At 32.5% G+C, this 19,514-nt stretch overlaps 2 protein-coding genes across 12 annotated transcripts; one reads left to right on the top strand and one right to left on the bottom strand.

The window, feature by feature from the left end:
- Positions 1-1,818: 1,818 nt before the first annotated feature.
- On the bottom strand, positions 1,819-6,821 carry LOC107408652 (protein WHAT'S THIS FACTOR 9, mitochondrial). Of its 8 annotated transcripts, none has more exons than XM_048478231.2 (4): positions 6,667-6,821; positions 3,979-5,471; positions 3,533-3,818; positions 1,819-2,075 (listed from the first exon to the last, which is right to left on the bottom strand). In XM_048478231.2, exon 2 carries the CDS (start codon positions 5,386-5,388, stop codon positions 4,180-4,182), a length of 1,209 nt encoding a protein of 402 aa, XP_048334188.2. In that variant the 5' UTR covers positions 5,389-5,471; positions 6,667-6,821; the 3' UTR covers positions 1,819-2,075; positions 3,533-3,818; positions 3,979-4,179. The 8 variants fall into 8 exon arrangements, with proteins under 8 accessions (XP_048334188.2, XP_048334189.2, XP_048334187.2 ...); XM_048478232.2 differs by having other exon boundaries at positions 3,546-3,818; XM_048478230.2 differs by lacking the exon at positions 1,819-2,075 and adding an exon at positions 3,124-3,451.
- A 1,357-nt stretch (positions 6,822-8,178) lies between these two features.
- On the top strand, positions 8,179-16,673 carry LOC107407886 (uncharacterized protein At3g49140). 4 transcript variants are annotated; one of them, XR_003054518.3, is made up of 14 exons: positions 8,180-8,384; positions 9,004-9,127; positions 9,684-9,903; positions 10,052-10,154; positions 10,326-10,390; positions 10,912-11,025; positions 11,788-11,886; positions 12,205-12,358; positions 13,347-13,456; positions 13,695-13,844; positions 15,014-15,109; positions 15,762-15,860; positions 16,053-16,240; positions 16,331-16,673. XR_003054518.3 is itself a non-coding variant. In XM_025069900.3 (13 exons), exons 1-13 carry the CDS (start codon positions 8,351-8,353, stop codon positions 16,068-16,070), a joined length of 1,356 nt encoding a protein of 451 aa, XP_024925668.3. In that variant the 5' UTR covers positions 8,179-8,350; the 3' UTR covers positions 16,071-16,673. The 4 variants fall into 4 exon arrangements, 3 of the variants coding, with proteins under 3 accessions (XP_024925668.3, XP_015870704.3, XP_015870706.3); XM_025069900.3 differs by having other exon boundaries at positions 8,179-8,384; positions 9,034-9,127; positions 16,053-16,673; XM_016015218.4 differs by having other exon boundaries at positions 16,053-16,673.
- Positions 16,674-19,514: the final 2,841 nt, after the last annotated feature.

Genomic DNA, 19,514 nt, shown 5'->3' with positions numbered 1-19,514 from the left:
ATTTGATGTTGATGGATCTTTCAAACCGTGAAAAATTTCGACAAATGGAGGTCAGATTTGAGCTCAGAAGGTCAAAAAATAATGGGTAAAAGGTATGTGGTGGGCTGAAGTGGTTGAAAAACAGCCAAACTCCAACAAAACCTATGGGCTGCCATCGTTGGGGCTAAGTGACCAATCCCAACAAGTTTGGCGGTAGCTAGCTATGGGATTCCAGGGGTTAGGTAAAAAAAAAATTCAACGGCCAAGTGCCCTGTCTGGTGCACATAAATGGTTTTGGCTACAAAATGGGTGATTTTGGCAAAAAGCCCAATATGCTGTGGGGTGGGTTGACCTAATGGGTTTTTTGGTTTTGATGGATTTTGGGACAAAATGGGTATTTTCTGATATATTTAATGATGACATGCATCCTTATGAATATATATAGGCCTAGGGTCTACTAAATGATAAAATCTAAGATTGTTTTTTTTACATAAATAAATATTGATATTTAAAACTTTCCAAAATCATAACTTTCTAATCATAATACAGAATTAGGTGAGTCACCAGTTTACGAATTAGTATCGATGAGCTCTAAACTACAGTGTACCTATCAAACCAAAATTCTTGCCTAATTAAAAAAAAAAAAATTAGGATCATTCATAGTGTAACTGATCAATCCCAATCAAGCCAAATATAAAATTTGAATTCTAATTTCTAATTTTAGGACATGTCGCCACATGTAATCTCTTAATTACTTAGTTCATTGAGTGTCCTTATTTGTTTATCTCCTCTGCCTCTTATTGTTCTTATCTACGTTTTATTTGTAAATATATTTCAATCCTCTTTATCTATTCATCAACAAAATCGTAATGCATGTCTCCAACATTTTTGTTATGGAATTATCATAAGGTGTGTTGTATTAGATTTCTTATAAATTTCTTGTACTAACTTTTAAAATATTCACTTTCCTATTAAAGGCAAATGCTATTTTTAATCCTACACTAGTTTAGCTAGTTAGTTTTCATGTTAACGAGCAAAGCAATTCTAAAAGTTCCCACTTCACAGCACGAGAAGAGGACCCATGATGTGGGGTTTGCACAAGAATGAGACCCACTAGCTCCAGTTGGGTTTGATTTTTGATTCACTTGAGAAGGCGGCTTTGAAACCCTTGCAACCCTGCCTTATTACATCCATATGATTTAAGAAGTGGCAGGTCTCCATGTTAATGGAAAATTCGAGCATTGGTGGAATGTGGAAAGGGTTTATCATTAAAGAAAGAAAGGAAGTTGATAAATAAAACAATTTTGTAAAAATAAAATTAAGTTCAACAAATGAACCAAAAAATGTCAATCAACATGTTATGCTAAGAAGCTAAGTTCTGACTACAAAATTACACATAAAACAACATTTGAAATTCAAAACCTGTATCCTGAAGTGCCCAAACTTTAATCCCAAAATTAGACTTTTTTTTTTTTTTCCCATAATTTATTTTGTATATATATTTTTTAAATAAAAAGAGAAATTTGAATATCCTTACTTTAAAACATACACTTATATCTTAATACATATTTTGATTACAGTTTTTCTGAACCTTGAATCAATGATAGTTGTTTAAACATACACTTATATCTAAATACATATTTTGATTACAGTTTTTCTAAACCTTTAATCAATGATAGTTGTCCAGCATCTCTCATCTTTAATTTTTTTTTTTGGTTTTATTTTTTATCGTCCTCTATGATTAATATTTTTAATTACGTAATAACTCATCTATGATTAATGAATAAGACATTTTTTTTTTTTGTTTTTGTTTACAAACGTAATTTTGTATGATGAAAATAATTATAATACAGAGTATCTCACATTTATGAAGTTCAAATAATAATAATAATAAAGAGGGTATCGAATGCCAATTTCCACAACCATACAAGTCATTTTACATTTTAACAATTCACAACACAATTATTGTATTTATACCTCTACTAGGTCTGCCCATTCATATCGCTCCTCGTGTATTTCATCTCGAAATTAGTTTGTATTTGCTTCTCGTGCTTCTCATGTATGTCCTCTTGAAATTAAAGTTTCTCTTTTTTGAACTATAAAGAAACATGAAAGTCTTATATATAAGTAAAATAATCAATAAAATATGACAAATTTAATTAATAAGTTAATTCAATACACAATGAGCAAAATACATCACACAAATTGAGTCGTCAATGGGCCCATGGCAATCTTCAAATCCTTCATCAACTAGTTTCTAAAGCTAAATAATATATATATATATATATATATATACACACACATATTTCTCATGTGATTTAATGTTTCACAAGCATAACATACAGTACAAGAAGTGATAAAACACCACAACTCTGGCAGGTAACCACTGCTACATGCCCACCCCAATAAATCCCGAAGGACAATGGACAATTTTTGCTACCTTAGAAATATAGAAGCAATTCCTAGTAACTGGAAAAAAGCTTCAGAACAAAAATTCCACATTGTTATATGCAATAGCAGCAAACCCACATCATTCACCCAAAAAAAAATAATAAATAAAAAATAAAAATAAAATACCCACATATTTTGTCATATTCAATACCATAAAACAAAATTGCAAAAACAAACATCATGACATTTTCGCAAATTCTGTTAACTGAAACAACCAAATTATGGATCTTACAAACTAATTGCAAGCTGCTAACATTTCCAAACAATTCTTTAAACAGTCATTTTTTCTGGCCTACTAAATACACCAATTTTTTATTTTATTTTATTATTATTATTTTTAAAGATATCTTTCCAACCATCATATTTTTTTTTTCATGTTCCAATATAAAAGTCTTAAAAAATAAGTTTTTGTATTTTAAAGTTGCATAATGTATTTTGGCATGATTGGTAACTAAGGTAGAAAAACACAGTCGAGTAATTGGATGAATTCTACTGATATAGAAGCAGTCAACTTCAAATAGGTACATATGCAGGAATGTTGTTTGCACCAATTGTAAAGTTCAGGGCCAGCAAAAGGATAAATTGAGCAATATTAAAAACTCTAATATGGTTAGCTTGTGTTTCAATGATTTAGCATTATTCCACAACTTGAAAATTATAAGCTGGGGTTTCCTGGTTGGGGAACAGCAGCGGTAATTTTAAAATGCCTGGGAGATTAATTAGTTCATAAAAAATGCATAAATACAGGCTAATGTTGTTTTTCTTTGAGGTAAAACCATCATAAATTAGTCTTAGAATTAAAACCCAAGTCCCAACTTCATATCTGAACAAACTAATAATTCCGCAGTCTATATATATATATATGTATGTATGTATGTATATATTCTCTCTGATTGTTCTGCATTACATCTCAAAATAAAAAGGAAAATGTTGGAAGACGGCATTACGAAGTGATTATAGGTACTGAAAGTTGAGGATTTTTCTAGCAGACGGTAATCACAATTACCACCATCTTTGGAACCTATATAAATTCACAGAATCAAATGCACTCATTCCTAAAAATCCATTAGTATCGTAAGAGAATAGCAGAGCCAAGAATTACCTTCACTTATTACCTGTTTTTATAGGTGTTTAGCTGAAGTATCAGAAAAAAGAAAGAGAGAGTGTATCATCGTGTGAGCAGACTTCATTCCAAAATTTTATCCTGACATTATAAAGGCATAGGATATTGAACAAACCCCTCCGATCCACACCCCAAAAGAAACATTTGTACCAGCTTCCAATAGATTCTCTGTTCCGTGTCAACAAAGAATTTTCATCGTTGGAAAACACATGACATCAAAAGTAACTCATTTGATACCCCTCCTAGTGAAACCCGTAGTTGAAAGCTGTTTCTTAGGGGAAAAAAAAAAGAAAAAAAAAAAAGAGAAAACTTTGTCAATAAAGGGTATCATGGCCTTTAGAGGCACATGCTAGAGAATTATGGGCAAGGGTATAGGAGATTGAACAGCTGGTTGATCGATAAATATTTTAAACTGATTTTGTTACCTCATGAGAATGAAGATCCACTAAGGACTGCGTTGATGATGTTATGCAAGATTCCTAACAAAAAATTCATCTGCGATTGCTGTTGTGCTTTAACTCACCATCACATAAAAATTGTTTGCCAGGGATAATTGCGTCAACAAGGATGATGTAGGGGGCTATATTAGTGATACTTGAAAACATTATAATGAACATTAGCATTAATCAATGATCACCAATTCCAATATGATAAACATGTCTTGATGGATCCCCTTCTAGATGAAAACCTGTAGTTTTCTTGTACAACCCTCTGCTCCTGTCCAGTTGCCCTTCTCTAAGCATTGTTGCAAACCTTTCCCTGATTTCCAGAAGGGGGTGTTTCTGCAACAGTTGCTGACCTTCATAGGCCTCTCTTAGAATAACGGTCTGAGTGTCACACTTCTTAGATATGTAGAAAATGCCAGGATGACGCTCAAAAACTTTAGTAAATTTTTGGGGAAGAGCTAGTGGCTTACGTAGGTTACTGACGTTCTTACGCTCAGTTTTCTTTTGAATGGTAAGGTGAAGAAGCTCATGAAAGACTCCAACAATCCTCTTTTCAGAGACATCAGTACGGGGATCCAAATGGGAAGCACCCAAGTATGGAGAAGTATAGGGGAGTGTCTGCCACTCTCTTAACCAGTCCATGCATTTCCTCTTCAAACCAAAACCCCTAGTGAATCCAATTGGAAAGGCCAAGCAACCATTTTGCTGGTCATCTTCCTTCTGTTGTGAAACATAGCTCTTCTCCAATTGGGAGACAGCAAGGCCATCATCCCAATTTCTAAGCTTCAAGCCAACACGTTCATCAGGAAGCCGAACAAAAGAAAACAGATCATTATGATGAGGAATAAGTGAATCATGGTAATCATATGGCAATCCCAAATCCCACTTTAGCTGGTCTATGGTTTGCAAAGGAAGGGTCCAATTTCTGGTGAGCATGAGAAGCTTGCGGAGTCTATCAAGTAGATCAGTCTGAGTATGCTTGAGGATGTGGAGTTCTTCTTGGTGCAGTTTTAGGGCTTCACAAGTTAAACTGAAACAGGGGACACGAGTTCCTCCGGTGTCAAGACTATGTGACTCAATAAAAACAGAAGGATATCTCCTAATAAAGGTCGAGAGCTTAAGATCACAAGGAAGACCAAGTTGTCCACGATGACGGGAGAGGCTATGTATAGGGAGGCAGCATTGAGGTGTTGAGGATATAATGGTAACAAGAATGCAGGCTGCTTTGAGATCCCTGTCATCGTTCACAACAGCATCAAGTGCTTTATCTTTCACCCACTTCAACTTTATGTTCACTAAACTACACTTCTGCTGGTACCTAAATCCTAACTGACATCCATTGAGAAAACTGTTTCCTCCAATCCTACTGAATAGCAACCAATTAACCATATTCTTCTACCAATATATTGATGAGCAGCATTCCCCAATTTCACTACCAAGCATGTTTTTCGCACATTGTGCACAAATTGAAGCTGAAAAAAAGGAGCACCTGACATTAATTAAATTTACAAGATGACATTACAAACAATAAAAACATTAAAAATGAGCGAGAGTAAAAACAAGACAGTGACATCCAGATGGCAAATTAATTATCATGGGAATCACTTGGCAGATTGGATGGATATTGAAAATAGCCAGCTTTCTTTCCAGAAAGAATAAACTCCATAGCGCTGTAGAGGGAACAACATATTCTAGTGGTCAGACATTTTCATGGACACCTTATGGCTAAAAATGTAATAGGAAATGTATCTGTTTTATGTCTAACATTCCTTGAGTGTGAAAATAGCAGACCAAATTATAAGGGTGATTACACTAAATCATAAGAGGAAAATAAGAAACACAGATACATAAATGAATCACACAACGTTTAGAGTTTATAGTAACATGAAAAATGCTACTGGGGAAGAGAAGCACTTTTGGATCAAATAAATCTACATGGTAACCCCACTACCAAATTATCATATTCATGTCAAGTATTAAAAAAAAACCCCCTTATTCCTTGCCAAACTCCCTTCCCACACAAAGCTTCAAATGTTGCCAAACATAATATAAGCTTGCATTCTTTACATTCCCAACCCATACCCAAAGGGTCCAATTTTATTGGACTAAACTTACATAGTCAATAGTCATCCAATCCAATCCAATCCAATCCAATCCGGATCAGTACTGCATTCCAAACTGACCTTAAGTTATTACTCCCATGTCCTATTTATAAAGCAGATTTAACTTGCAGATTTTTGAAATTTCTTTATAACTTTTTGTTTTTTGTTTTTTGTTTTTCTTTTACCTTTTTTTTTTTTTTTTTTTTCCCCTTCCATATCCAACATATTTCATATTACATACTGTTCGCAAATTAATAATGGTTTTAACCACTTCTTAGTTCTGCATTTTCTTAAGCACAGACAATAACATTTTCAACATAAAGAAAGATCAGTAAAACAACAAAGTAGTGAATTCAGAGATTTTTATTTTTATTATTTTTTTTTTACGCAACTTTTTTTAAATCCCTCTTCTAAAATCTCAAATATCCAACCAGGAAGACAAATCCAAAAGGAAACCTAAAACGCGCTTTGGAAGCTGAACAAAAGCAAAAAACCAAATGCAAAATCAAAACCTAAATGGCTCGCGTTGAGAAAGATAGAGAGAAGAACGAGATGAGAGACTTACTGGCTGAAAAAGAGTCGTACAGCAGTGTACGCCGGCGACGAGTCAGCCACCGGCGGCGAGGATTGAGAGTTGACTGAGAATGTGTGACAGAAATGAAAGACTGAATGAGCAAATAGAGACATAAATTGGAAATTTGTTTAAATAAAAAAGGGACATTATTAATTTTTAGTAAATTCGGAATATATTTTTAATACCACTATTTTTGTAGTTCTATATATATATATATATATATTTTCCTGTTCAAGTATAGTTTTATTAAAAAATAAATTATCTTCAAATTTTGCTATAAAAATGATTTTATTCACAAAAAAAATAAAAAAACTTTATCCATTTTAACCAAAATTTTCAACTATATTTATTACTTATTTTGCCAACCATCTAATTTGATTAAATTTTTAATAAATCTCATTTAAGTTTGCCTTTAAATTTGATTTTTCTCCATAAAGCTTTAACTCTAGTAATGCCTCCTCTTAAAACGATAAAATTTTAAGTTTTCATCAATAATGGGATTGTTTTTCAACAGTTTAAAAGGACTAACCATTCAAGTAAATAGTCTATAAGAGTAATATATCTTTTAAATAATAATTTATTTTTATGTAAGTTTCTATTTAAAAATATATTGATTATACAAATTACTTTTTCCTTGAATTAAATGATCGATTTGTAAAATGTTAATAAAAAAACCATGGTAGTTTGGAATTAATTATCTAATAGTTCCTAGAAGAAAATTGCTATCTTTTTCGTTTGAGTATAACTATTTATTACAATTGGTGGTCAAAAATTAAAATTGATTAGACATTAGTTAAGTGGATTTAAAATCAAAAACTTATATAGACAAATGAATTCAAAATAAACCACCAATTAAATAGCCACCTTAGTTGAATAAGTAAAATTATAAACAAATCAATAAAAAATTGATTTGTTATTTTATCACATTAGTTCATAAACAATTTGATTTCCGTAGCAATCAATTATATTATTTGGTAAATAAAATTTGATAGTTATAGCATTTGTCAATTGAAATTTTCCTTTGAATAAAATTTGAGAGCAAAATTACAAATATCAAATTTATTAATCAAATTTTTGACATCAATTATATGACAATTAAAGTTGACAAATTAATAATGCTCCATAATTAGAAAGATAAAGCCAATAATATAATACTAGTTTATTGAATACAAAAATTTGGTGAGTTTGGAAATAGTTATTCGCTACAGGTAACATACTTTCCAATTTATTCATTATTTTGTAAATTATAATAATGTTTGACTCCCAAATGTTATCGTGTGCAGAAAAGATTAAAATAAAAAATATATTTATATATATATATATATTTTTTTTGGCAAAGAAAAAAAAAATGTTGCTTTTGTTATCGCTATTTTTTTTAAAAAAACTATTTTGTTGGATATGAAAGCGAAATATTGTTTCATGTTAACCTTATAAATTCTGAAACTATTCTCCATACTTTAGTCGTTTTTCATTTGAAATAAAAATAAAAATAAAAATAATAAAAATTATTTAATGGGTTTTTTGGGGCGCAAAGACACAAAAGGAGAAGAAGCTCCTTGGCCCTTTCCTGGCAGAGATCTTGATGGGCTGATCAGACTACCAACCACCCAACATAAAACGACAACCTCTGAGACTTCATTAAACTCTGAAACTCTCTCTCTTCTCTGTCTCTCTCATGGCGATCGCTGCTGCTTCTTCACTTCCTCTCGGTAATCATGTCCTTTCCCGTTTCCTATTTTTCTTCTTGTTGAATCACGTTTATTGTTGTTTTGATTGATTTGAAGCATTCCCAGTTGAATTTGTGAAATACCCACTTTGATTTGCATGTTTTAGAGGAAACCCTTTTGGCTTTTGTATCAAATTTTGAATGAAAATGCTTGCATTGAGTGGTTAATCAGCATGGTATTTATCGGATTGTTATTGTTGTGGAGAAGAAAACCCAGTTGGAGATAGATTGATTATACACTCTTAATGGCTTTTTAAATCTGTTAAGCGGCTGAGAAGTTACAAGAGGAAAATTGTGATTTTTAGCGTTCTTGTTTTTAGTTTATCTGAAAAAACCGACCAAAGACTACGTTTCTGTCTACTTGAGGCTTTCTGTCATGGGAATCATGAAAACTTATACTGGTTTCGACGTTGTAATTTTTGTATTAATTTCCTAAAATTTGATGGCAGTTGGATAGTAATTTTTTGGGTAGTTATTTGTTTGTTTGTCTGTCATTATGCGTCTTTGAAGTGTTTTATTTATGGCTTCTGCCTAGGCTCTGCATTCTTTGACATTTACCAAGACTTTTTGGTAACACTATTATTTGTTGGAGATGAATTCAGGTCCTTGTCATAATCATTCATGCCATGCAGAAGGAGTTTGTTGTTCAACATCATATGGGATCACAAACAATTTCAAAAAACCTACTTTCGATGGTCGAAGAGTTGCTGATCATCCCAGCATAAGGTTTATTTTGTTTGAAATTGATTATTCTTGTTTAAAGTGGCATATCTAGTTACAATCCTAGAAATCGTTGTATTCTTTGCGCGACTTTTCGGAGTGGATTTGAACAGTGTCGATCTTTTCTTTGGTTGTGTGGATTCTGATAAAGGCTTGAAAGAAAAACATGTTATTGTTGACATGCATATGAAATCTAAACAGAAATTTGCAAATCCTCAATGAACTTTAACCTGTGTTTGAATTTTTCCTAAATTACAGAGGTAAAAGCTTAGGGGGAATTTTTGCAATTTTTTCTAAATCAATGCTGTCTTCTCTTAGCGCACGTGGGAAAAGAAATTTAGTTTCTGTGGTTTATATCTTTTCTCTCCTATACGGGAACTGGCAACTAAACATGGACTATGAGTGCATGACAATAATTTTGGTGCTGAATTTTCTTTGCATTCATTACCTTTGTTTCCTCTTTTCACCTTGTATTTATACAACTCTCTGCTCCAAATGTTTTCATAATAAAATCAATCTCTGTTAGGTGAAGTGTTTACTTTTTTTGTTAATTTATATGCAGGAATCCAATTTTTGGGTCAACACAATTCCACTGGCTGTCTATTGGACATGATGTTTGCCCTTGGAAAGTTTCAGTGGCTGCTGACTATTCGGATTTTGTTCCTGATTCGTCTAGTTACAGGACTAAAGGAGGTTATCATCCTCTGGAAGAGTTAAAGGTGTGCAAAAAGAGCCGGGAGACTAAACTTACTTCTGCTGAAATAGCAAGGACAACGGTTGAGGTGTGTGCATATCATTTTTACATGTTTTAACAAATATGAAGTTGAATACGAGAAGAATGGTCAGATAACAATGCAGTACCTAATTCTCATTTCTTTATTTTATGTACATGTTTTTACCATGCATTCTTAAAATTTTCTTTTTGTCTAGGATAATAGCAGTGCGTTGCTGATATTCCCTGGGACTGTACATTGTGAACCACATGAACAAATTTCATGGGCTGAGTTTCAATATGTTATTGATGATTATGGAGGTTTGTTTCTCTCTCTTTTTCTTCGTATGTTATTGATGATTATGGAGGTCTGTTTCCTCTCTTAGTTTTTTGGGTTTTAGTATATAATTTCTTGTTGTACTTTAGAGTGAATAATATCACATTCCATATCTATTTTATCACTGAATTGGGCTTTTTAAATTACTTTTGTAGATCTATATTTTGAAATTTTTGATGACGGAAACATCTTAGAGGACCGTGCAGCTAGTAACCCTGTGGTGAGAATTTTCTCACTTATATTATATTCTTCTTCATTTAAATATGTTGTAGCCTGTAGGTTGTCCATTTCCCAATTATTCATTATTTGCTAATTTCTTTTAACAAATATGATGCATCTGTATTGCTATTTAGCTTACTTGAGATGTTTGGTGGGCATGGTTTTTCACGTTAATAAATAGAAGTTAACAATATTGTAGGAACTTCTGCAGGTTAATAAGTAAAACATATTAAAATACATATTGTTTGTATATTGTTAGTTAACCATAAGTTATAAATTTAAACCAATTGTAGTTGGATATTGGCATGTTAATGCACAATAAGCTCTTGATATAGGGTAGGCAGACGTCTGCATGCAACATGGTTTTAGGAAAGTTACCTGTATTTTAGCATCCCTAGTGGCTTAGACTTCTTTATTGTACATACCTCTCTAGTTGTTTCCTTTTCTATACTGTGCTATTTTTCGTTGTAATTCTGTGATAGTAATTGCATTTTTTTGGTAACATGATTTCATTGCCTTCAGAATGCTTTGATTGGGATGGACATGCCAATATATGAGAACAGACGGACGGTTGGTGAATACAACATTTCAGATAGCAGTAGTGAGGAAATTCCCTTTGATGATGATTATTTTGAGGTTAGAAATTACATATTCTTGATTTTAGGAGTTCATTTGATTGTGAATTTTGACATCGGATGGGAAAAAGCTTTAGGAAATGCAAGCAAAAGTTTGAGCTTTGGCTGAGGAAACAGAAAATTATAGAAAGATTTTGTCAGGTAGTGAGAAAAAGTGATGTGAGATTAGAAAACTATTTCAAATAAGCAATGGTCCCCATATGAAGAATTTTCCCTTGTATCATTCTTCATTCTAGTGCCTTTGAAAGGTGATGAGAGATGTTCTACAGAATCTAGTCCTACTATGTGAATGAGTCTCAAATTAATTTCTAACAAATAAAAAATTATGCACCACCATTTGTCAAAAAGTTGCATTGACTATATGGAATTGCTAGTCCTTTGAGTTATGCATCATGTAGTAGTTTTGGTTTGGTAAATGAAGGAGGATTCTTGATTGTTTGGAAGTTTCATTCTTTATTGTGCCCTGAGTTTTGTGGGTTTTTCCTCATAATGTTGCTTGGGTTGCATTCAGGGCATAATGGAAGAAGGCTGGGGAAATTCCTTGGATACAATTTCATATTTCCCCTAACATTTTTTTGTTCCTTCATCTATTCTTCATATCTACCCATATCATAAATTTTCAATTTCCTCTTCTTTGCCCAAACCTTCACATTTTTATTTTTATAGTGACCCTCCAATTTTTGTTTTTTTCCTCTATATTTTTAGTTAATTTATTGGATTGCCAAAGTTACTCAATATGACATGGTTCTTCTGACTAAAATAGGTTGTAGAATCAGAAGTCTCCGAAATTCCAGTGGATTGGGGGATGCCAGATACTTCTAGTTTGACTCATCCTATATATTTTAGCAAATGCTTGACGAAGGTAATTACTCCTTTCGTTTTTTTTTTTTTTTTTTTTTTTTTTCAAAAAAAGTTATTATTTGGATATCGATTACTTCTTGGTTTGACAAGTAGATATGTGAGCATTTCTCATTGTTGCATTTGTTGGTAATCATGAGATTTTGAAGGTTTAGCATAAGAGTTTTATTGCTTGGCATCCAGTACTAACTGTTTAAAATAGCCAGTCTCTTGCATCTGTAACAAATTACTTTATGGTATTTGGACTTCTTCCTTTTCTTTTTTTCTGTATAGGCATTTTATGGTTTTTGAATCACTTTAATTCCATTTTCCATTCTCGTAGGCCATCAATATGGAATATGATAAGAAAATGGATCATCCATCAAATGGTGTTTCTATTTTGGGGTGCCTCAGACCTGCTTTTGCAGATGAAGAATCATATATAAGAAAGCTGTTTTACTATGAAGGTAGTGATGGATATAATTTGGATTGGAAAGGTATTTTATGTTTGATATTTTCCATGCTTGAATAATTTGAATTGATATAATGAAAAGTTATCTTTCACTATATAAGATATGGATGGGGACATCAAAATAGGTAGGTCCTACTGAAATGGATTGTTAACTTTTGAAGTTCTTACAAATTATCCCTTGCACTCTGACCTAAACATGTTCTTCCCATAACCTGATATCGTAAATTTAAGCAATGAACCTTGAAATTTTTAGGGTCAATCGGTACTTTTCAATCAAGTGCTAATAGAATTTTTGCATGTTTAATGAGTGTAGAGTGCATGGGGTTCACCATTTTACTCAAGTGTAACTTTTTAAATTGTTGACATGCTGTTCACACACCCACTAAGTCGTTCGAGTAGAATGTAGATCTTCTACTTTATGACTTGTATGGCACTAAATTGTGTAGTCCTGAAGAAAAATTTCAAATGCATACTTTGCGTGTGTACGTATGCCTGAATTTGATTATAGTTGACTTAATGAGGCACTGATAAGAGGGTCTACTTGTCAACCTTTTATTTTTTTGGTTGGGGGGCATGTAAGGGGTGTACAAGCTTCAAAAGATATTAAATTGATATTAAAACCTTGTTGTGAGTTGTTGACATTGCCTTTGTTTGGGATTTATGAGTGCTTCACATCTGTTTTGATCATTCCATTCTCAAAGAAAAATTCAGTTCCCATTGTTTAGTCAAAATGGGAAGATGTTTGAGTTTGTATATTCCATTCGCTTTCTGGCACACCTTAGATGTATAGACTCAGTTAGTATGTTGTTATTTGCATAAAGTTTCAGGCATTGTGAATTTGAAAAGAAAACATTACAATTAAGCATTCTATACCAGAAGAAGATAACCGAATCTGATTAGTAGAAATACCTTCAAACATGTTTATCCTTTTATTCTTGTTTTTCTATGCAGCTGAGTCACATTTGTATCCCTGGGATGCTTCTATTTGTCATTATTCTTACTTTTATGTTTAGATGGTGAAACTTTGAGCATTAATTCAAGAAGTGATGGAAGTGACGCTGCCTCAACTCTGTACAGATTGGAGACAATGAGAATAGAGCTGTTCTCTGTGTATGGTATTCAGGCATGTATATTTTACTGCTTGTGGACATGTATGTAATTTTAACTCGTATGTCCTGTCTTACTTGAAATGTTTCAGACTTATGTAAAATAAAAGTTACCGTCAAGAATATGTCAATATTACTAAGGATGTAACAGTGAAAAGATGTTTATTCTCTTTCTACAATGGAAATCTGTATTTCAATGAAAAATTTGACCATGTTAAACTGAAAGTATTTTATTTTATTTATTGATAAATGCAGTCTGAAATTAGTTTGCAAGACTTCCAAGATGCGGAGCCTGATTTTCTTGTGCACTCTACTTCAGCAATTGTAGAGCGCTTCAGTGAAAAAGGTATTCAGTGTGATGTGGCTCTTAAAGCTCTTTGCAAAAAGAAAGGTCTTCAAGTTGAGGTAACTATGATGCTTCCTTGGTCGATATTATATTCAACCTGACATTTACCTTATTACCTTAAAAGTTGTAAGAGGTTCATTTCAACCTATTGCAACCCATATTTAGCGAGGATTGAGACGACAATCCAAAAGGTATAATTTTGAAGATAAATTTTTATGGTAGTAAATTGTAGGAATTGGCTTCAAAAGTGGTTTCTGTGGCATAGGACAATCACATATAAATTATTTATGCAGTTCTTTAAGAGGAAATCCTATTATAAACCTGACTTTGGGGATCCATTAGTAATGAAGGTCAAATGCATCTTGATAGATGGCTGCCTTTCTAAAGGTGGCAAGCTTACTTTAGTACAGCAGTGTATGTTGTCAAGCATTCCTCCATACTATCTTTCGTTGTCTAGAGACCTTATGAAAATATTTAGACCTTTGAAAAATTTAAATATGAATTTCTTGTGGGAACAAAGTGGAGAAGATCTTAAAGATCATTTTCTTTCAGGTCAATGGTATCAAGATTTAGGGTGAAAGGAAGTCATTGGGTTGGAATGAGAAATCAAATTTCACTAGGTCACATAATTGTGTAATATCAACTTTAATTTTTTCTCAGAAAAATTATGTGAATATATGGCTGTTTGTGTGTATGAAACTTTACATTATGTTGTACACAAAGAGTTTGGTAACCTCTTAAATTGGTTATATCTTTTATTTTTACTATATTATTATTATACTATGCATTTTAATTATTATATGATAAAATACTGAAAATTTTTGCATACATATAGTGCTGCAATTGAAATTCTTTTTCATTGTTTTGAAAAGTTTTAAAGGGGTATGAAATTATTGATTAAAAAAACTTAAATCATTCCATGTTTAAAGAATGTGAAATCAAAATTTTTGTTTAGTACTGAAATTATTGAGACATAGTTAGGAAAAATAAATTTCTCATTTTGCTTTTAATTTTTGGTTCATTTATTTTGCTTATGGTTTAATGATAGGCCTTTCATTTCATAAGCCTTGTTATTCTCCGTTTCTCTTGCCATGCATTCGAATGAATGTCGAAATTCAATGCTGCCACATGTATAATTAACAAGACATATTTTGTAATTTGTAGGTAGACTCCATATTGTCATCAGATAATTGATTTCATCTGGTCTTTTGAATCACTGATCTTGTAGGGAGCTAATTTGATTGGCGTTGACAGTCTTGGAATGGATGTCAGAGTCTTCTCGGGGTTGGAAGTACAAACTTATCGTTTTCCCTTCAAAGTTCGAGTAAGCATTATATAGTGCAATTAAAAGATAGTGTATATGTAAGGCTTTTATTTTGGGCTATGTGAGTATGATTTCCTGCTATCTGTATGTCTGAATATGTATTACAGTTTACCTGCTAAAATCATTTAGTTCCTTCCAACAACATAAGAAAGATATATAAATTAATTAATAAATAATGTGAAAAAAATGCTAACTACAGTTGTAATGCCCTCACCATCAAAAAGTGTAATATGTTGTGTTCTTGTGCACTTATGATATGCAGACACCCTTATCTGTTTATTGATTCATCATTTTAGAATGCAAGCAACTTGCATCCACGCATTCACATGGGCATTATGTGATATACTGTTTAACGTTTGGAAACTGTATTTTACCGACAATGGTAAACCAAAAACTATTGAAGTTCGTTTTGATGTACACTGGGATTATCGACATGTAACTATATTTTGGAATGCCAAATGCATTGAATAGCTAGTAGAGTTGATCCATTTTATACTGTCAGTTATGCATAACTATACAAAGGAAACACACGGTTCTTGTCAAATTTAATAAAAACAAATCATAACTGATTAATTTCCTAGGAACCATACCTCTTCCATTTGATTGGCAAAAACATGTTAATGGAATTTTTTTGTGCATGTATAATTGTCAGGTCACCTCTGAAGTTTCAGCAGAAAAGCAGATACAGCAACTTTTGTTTCCTCGGTCTCGTCGTAAAAAGCTGAGAACTCATGGGAATGGTTATAGAGATGTAGGTTCTTTCTAATCCTCCATTTTGTACTAAGATTATGAAATAGAACTTGAAATAAACCTTCTGGTGTAAACTATCCATGAGGGGACCTTTTAATTTTGTATGTTGTTTCTTTTTGTACAATAGATTTGATCTTGTACAGGGTATATGCTTTGTTTTCCTTCTTTTTCCTTTTTCCCCTGCAACTATTAGTCAATTCAAAGAGCATGAAGAGGTTGCAAGGCAATCTGCGTTTATAGTATTAGCAACCGAGAGGAACCCAAAAGTGGCTGCACATGTGCCAGCACAGGAGTTTCATAAGACAAAACTCTTTAAGGAGAAGAAGAAGACCCATAATCACCATTCCTGCTTTGATGGGGTCAGGAACGGCTTAGAAATGGGTTAGTTTAACTTTTACTTTTATATGATTTGTTTAGTTTCTACGTAGAGGGGATGTGCTGATGTGCACCATTTGCACTTTCTTTGTTTAGATATTCATCTATAAAAGTAAGGTCCTCTTGAATCTTGATACTAGTAGAAGAAATAAATCGTTTCTAGACTCGGATAAGTGATTTTTGCTCCCTCTGAAATAAGTCTTCTAAAAGGTACAAGATATGGAAGTCTGAATTACACCACCGACTTGAACAAAGTACGACTTACATTTAGAAATAATTTATTTTTTAGTTAAATATAATGGTTACGTTGTAACATCTTCATTTCTAATACTATAGCTCCAACGATCCAATTGTTGAATTGGCTAATATTTTTGGAGAGAATCTTGAGTAGTTTGTCAGATTCAGAAGTTAAAATTTTGGTATTGGCTTTTCATTCTTATTTATTTACTTTTGTGTGTGTGTGTGTGTGTGTTTTATTTATTTATTTATTATTATTATTATTATTATTCATTGTGTAATAGTGTTTGATGGTTTTGTATAAATGGTACATACAGATACATTTTTGTAATGTTAACAAGAGCCTAATTTTTTACTTATTTATTTTTTTCCCTGCATGCATGAAAGGAGTATAGAACAATTGTTTATTTCATAATTTAAGAATTATTATTAGTAAGAAAAAGGGATCACTTTTATGCATAAGCATTGGTAGCCTAACAAAAATACTTTCTCTGTCATTCAATACGTTTACTTGCAGTAATTGAGAGAAAAATTTTTAAAAAAGAAGACTGTTTATAATAATAAAAAAAAAATAAAAATTATTAACGATTACATAGGATTCTTCTGAACTTGTTGGACTTGCTTTCATAACAGAAAATAGAAATCAACCCAGGGTTGGTTAGTAAGATGCCTCCTAAGAGCACCCTTTGTTTTCTTGTCTGAAGCCCTAGAAGTTGACATCATCAGGAAAAAAAAATAAATAAAAAATAAATAAATAAAAACACTAACGAGCTTTTTCTAATAAGCTTTTTGTGAGTATCGTCGATTATTAGTTTTAATAGCCTAGTCTCCACCTTGATCTCCATTTTTAAAGTTTGGCACATGCCATGCAACTGCATACAGTATCACTTCCGTGCATGCCAAGGGAATAGAACCACTCATGATGGTTTTATCTAAAAGACATTCACGTATCAAAGTTATTGTTTTCTCGAACAGAAATATTTTGAGTTTGGATTCCTCCAATCCTAATATCCAAAAGGAAAATAAAACCGATGTAGGGTGGATGAGAGTCATGCGATTTGAAGGTGTGTAGCTAATAAAAAGCCTTGAACCAAACACTTTTGAGAATTCCGAATTTCATGCAGACCCAAAAGTACTTAATATTTCTCCTTCAAATAACTAAACATGGGTTTAAATGTGTTCTAATCTAATTGCAACAAATATCTTAATAAACTTATGAATATGTGTAAACTAACATATAATTGGTTTTATAATGGCTTGAGTTTGGTGATGACAATTTCAATTTAATGTATTGGAAGAATGAGCTTTTGGTTTTTCAATGTAAAGATGTGAGTAGATGAATAAATATATAATAAAAAATGAGCGAATCAGCTGCAGATTTTCAAATTTTTAACATCTTAGATGTAGTTCTAGTTGCTATAGAATGAACCCGTCCGCAACATATGGAGAGGACATTGACGTCCATTTCCTTTTTTCCATTTAATGAAATGGTGAGTTGGCACACATTTTGAAAAAAAGAAAAACCACATCCATTTCTTTCTTTTAATAAAACGGTGTGTTGGCATCCCATTTAAAAAAAAAGAAGAAAGAAAACGCAGGCTTTCCTTCCTCTCTTGCAGTTCATCCTTTTCTTTCCTAAAGCCCTAAACCAGCAGCTCACCACCCACCAGTTTTTCTTCTCTGCTGCCCAACTCTCTCTAATGTTATGTTGGGGGCAGAAAAGGAAGACTGGTGGGTGGTGAGCTGCTGGTTTAGGACTTTAGGAAAGAAGAGGATTAACTGAGTGAGGAAGGAAGGAAGACCTGCATTTTGTTTTCTTTTTCTTTTTCCTTTTTTTTTTAAAATAAAAAATGGGGTGCCAACGCACAATTTCATTAAAAAAAAATCAATGAATGTGGGTTTTGTCTTTTTTTTTTTTTTTTTTTTTTGGGGGGGAAATGGGTGCCAATGCACCGTTTCATTAAAAGAAAGAAATGGATGTGGTTTTTTTTTTTTTTTTTTTCAAAATGGATGTCAACGCACCATTTCATTAAATGGAGAAAAAAAACGGACATTGAACGGATTCATTCTATAGCAGCTATAGAATGAACCTGTCCGCACCACATGGAGAGGACATTGATGTCCGTTTTTTTTTCTCCATTTAATGAAACGGTGCGTTGGCACAAATTTTTTTTTTAAAAAAAAAAAAAACCACATCCATTTATTTCTTTTAATGGAACGGTGCATTGGCACAAATTTATTAAAAAAAAAAAAAAACCCACATCCATTCATTTCTTTTAATGAAATTGTGCGTTGGCACCCCTTTTTTTTCAAAAAAAGAAAAAGAAAAAGAAAAAGAAAACAAAATGCAGGTCTTCCTTCCTTCCTCACTCGGTTCATCCTCTTCTTTCCTAAAGCCCTAAATCAGCAGCTTATTACCACCCACCAGTTTTTCTTTTCTGCCCACAACATAAGATTAGAGACAGTTGGGCAGTAGAAAAGGAAAACTGGTGGGTGGTGAGCTGCTCGTGTATGGCTTTAGAAAAGAAGAGGACCAATTGCGAGAGAGGAAGGAAGGAAGACCTAGGTTTTGTTTTGTTTTGTTTTTTCTCTCTTTTTTTTTTTTTTTTTTTTTTTTTTTTTTTGAAATGGGGTGCCAATGCACCATTTCATTAAAAGAAAGAAATGGATGTTGTTGTTGTTGTTGTTGTTTTTTTTTTTTTTTTTTTTAAATGGATGCCAACGCACTCTTTCATTAAATAGAGAAAAGGAAATGGATGTTGTTTCTATAGCAGCTATAGCAGCTATCGAATGAACCCCTCTGCACCATATGGAAAGGACATTGACGTTCGTTTCCTTTTCTCAATTTAATGAAATGGTACATTGGCATCCTTTTTTTTTTTTTCTAAAAAAAAAAAAACCACATCCATTTCTTTCTTTTAATGAAACAGTGCATCGGCACAAATTTCAAAAAAAAAAAAAAAAAAGAACAAAACCCACATCCATTCATTTCTTTTAATGAAATTGTGCATTGGCACCCCCTTTTCTTTAAAAAAAAAAAAGA

This window comes from Ziziphus jujuba, chromosome 3, assembly GCF_031755915.1.
Source record: "Ziziphus jujuba cultivar Dongzao chromosome 3, ASM3175591v1".
NCBI classification, from domain to species: domain Eukaryota; kingdom Viridiplantae; phylum Streptophyta; class Magnoliopsida; order Rosales; family Rhamnaceae; genus Ziziphus; species Ziziphus jujuba.
Note: the sequence above shows the minus strand (reverse complement) of the source record. Positions and strands in the feature narration are given on the sequence as shown.

What these genes read in the sequence shown, in the direction of transcription:
- LOC107407886 (XM_016015218.4), top strand. Translation starts at nt 8,351, where the DNA reads ATGGCGATCGCTGCTGCTTCTTCACTTCCTCTCG. An exon ending in TGCTTCTTCACTTCCTCTCG is followed by an intron (nt 8,385 to 9,003) that starts GTAATCATGTCC and finishes AGATGAATTCAG; the next exon opens with GTCCTTGTCATAATCATTCA. An exon ending in TTAGCAAATGCTTGACGAAG is followed by an intron (nt 11,887 to 12,204) that starts GTAATTACTCCT and finishes CCATTCTCGTAG; the next exon opens with GCCATCAATATGGAATATGA.
- LOC107408652 (XM_048478231.2), bottom strand. Translation starts at nt 5,388, where the DNA reads ATGGTTAATTGGTTGCTATTCAGTAGGATTGGAGGAAACAGTTTTCTC.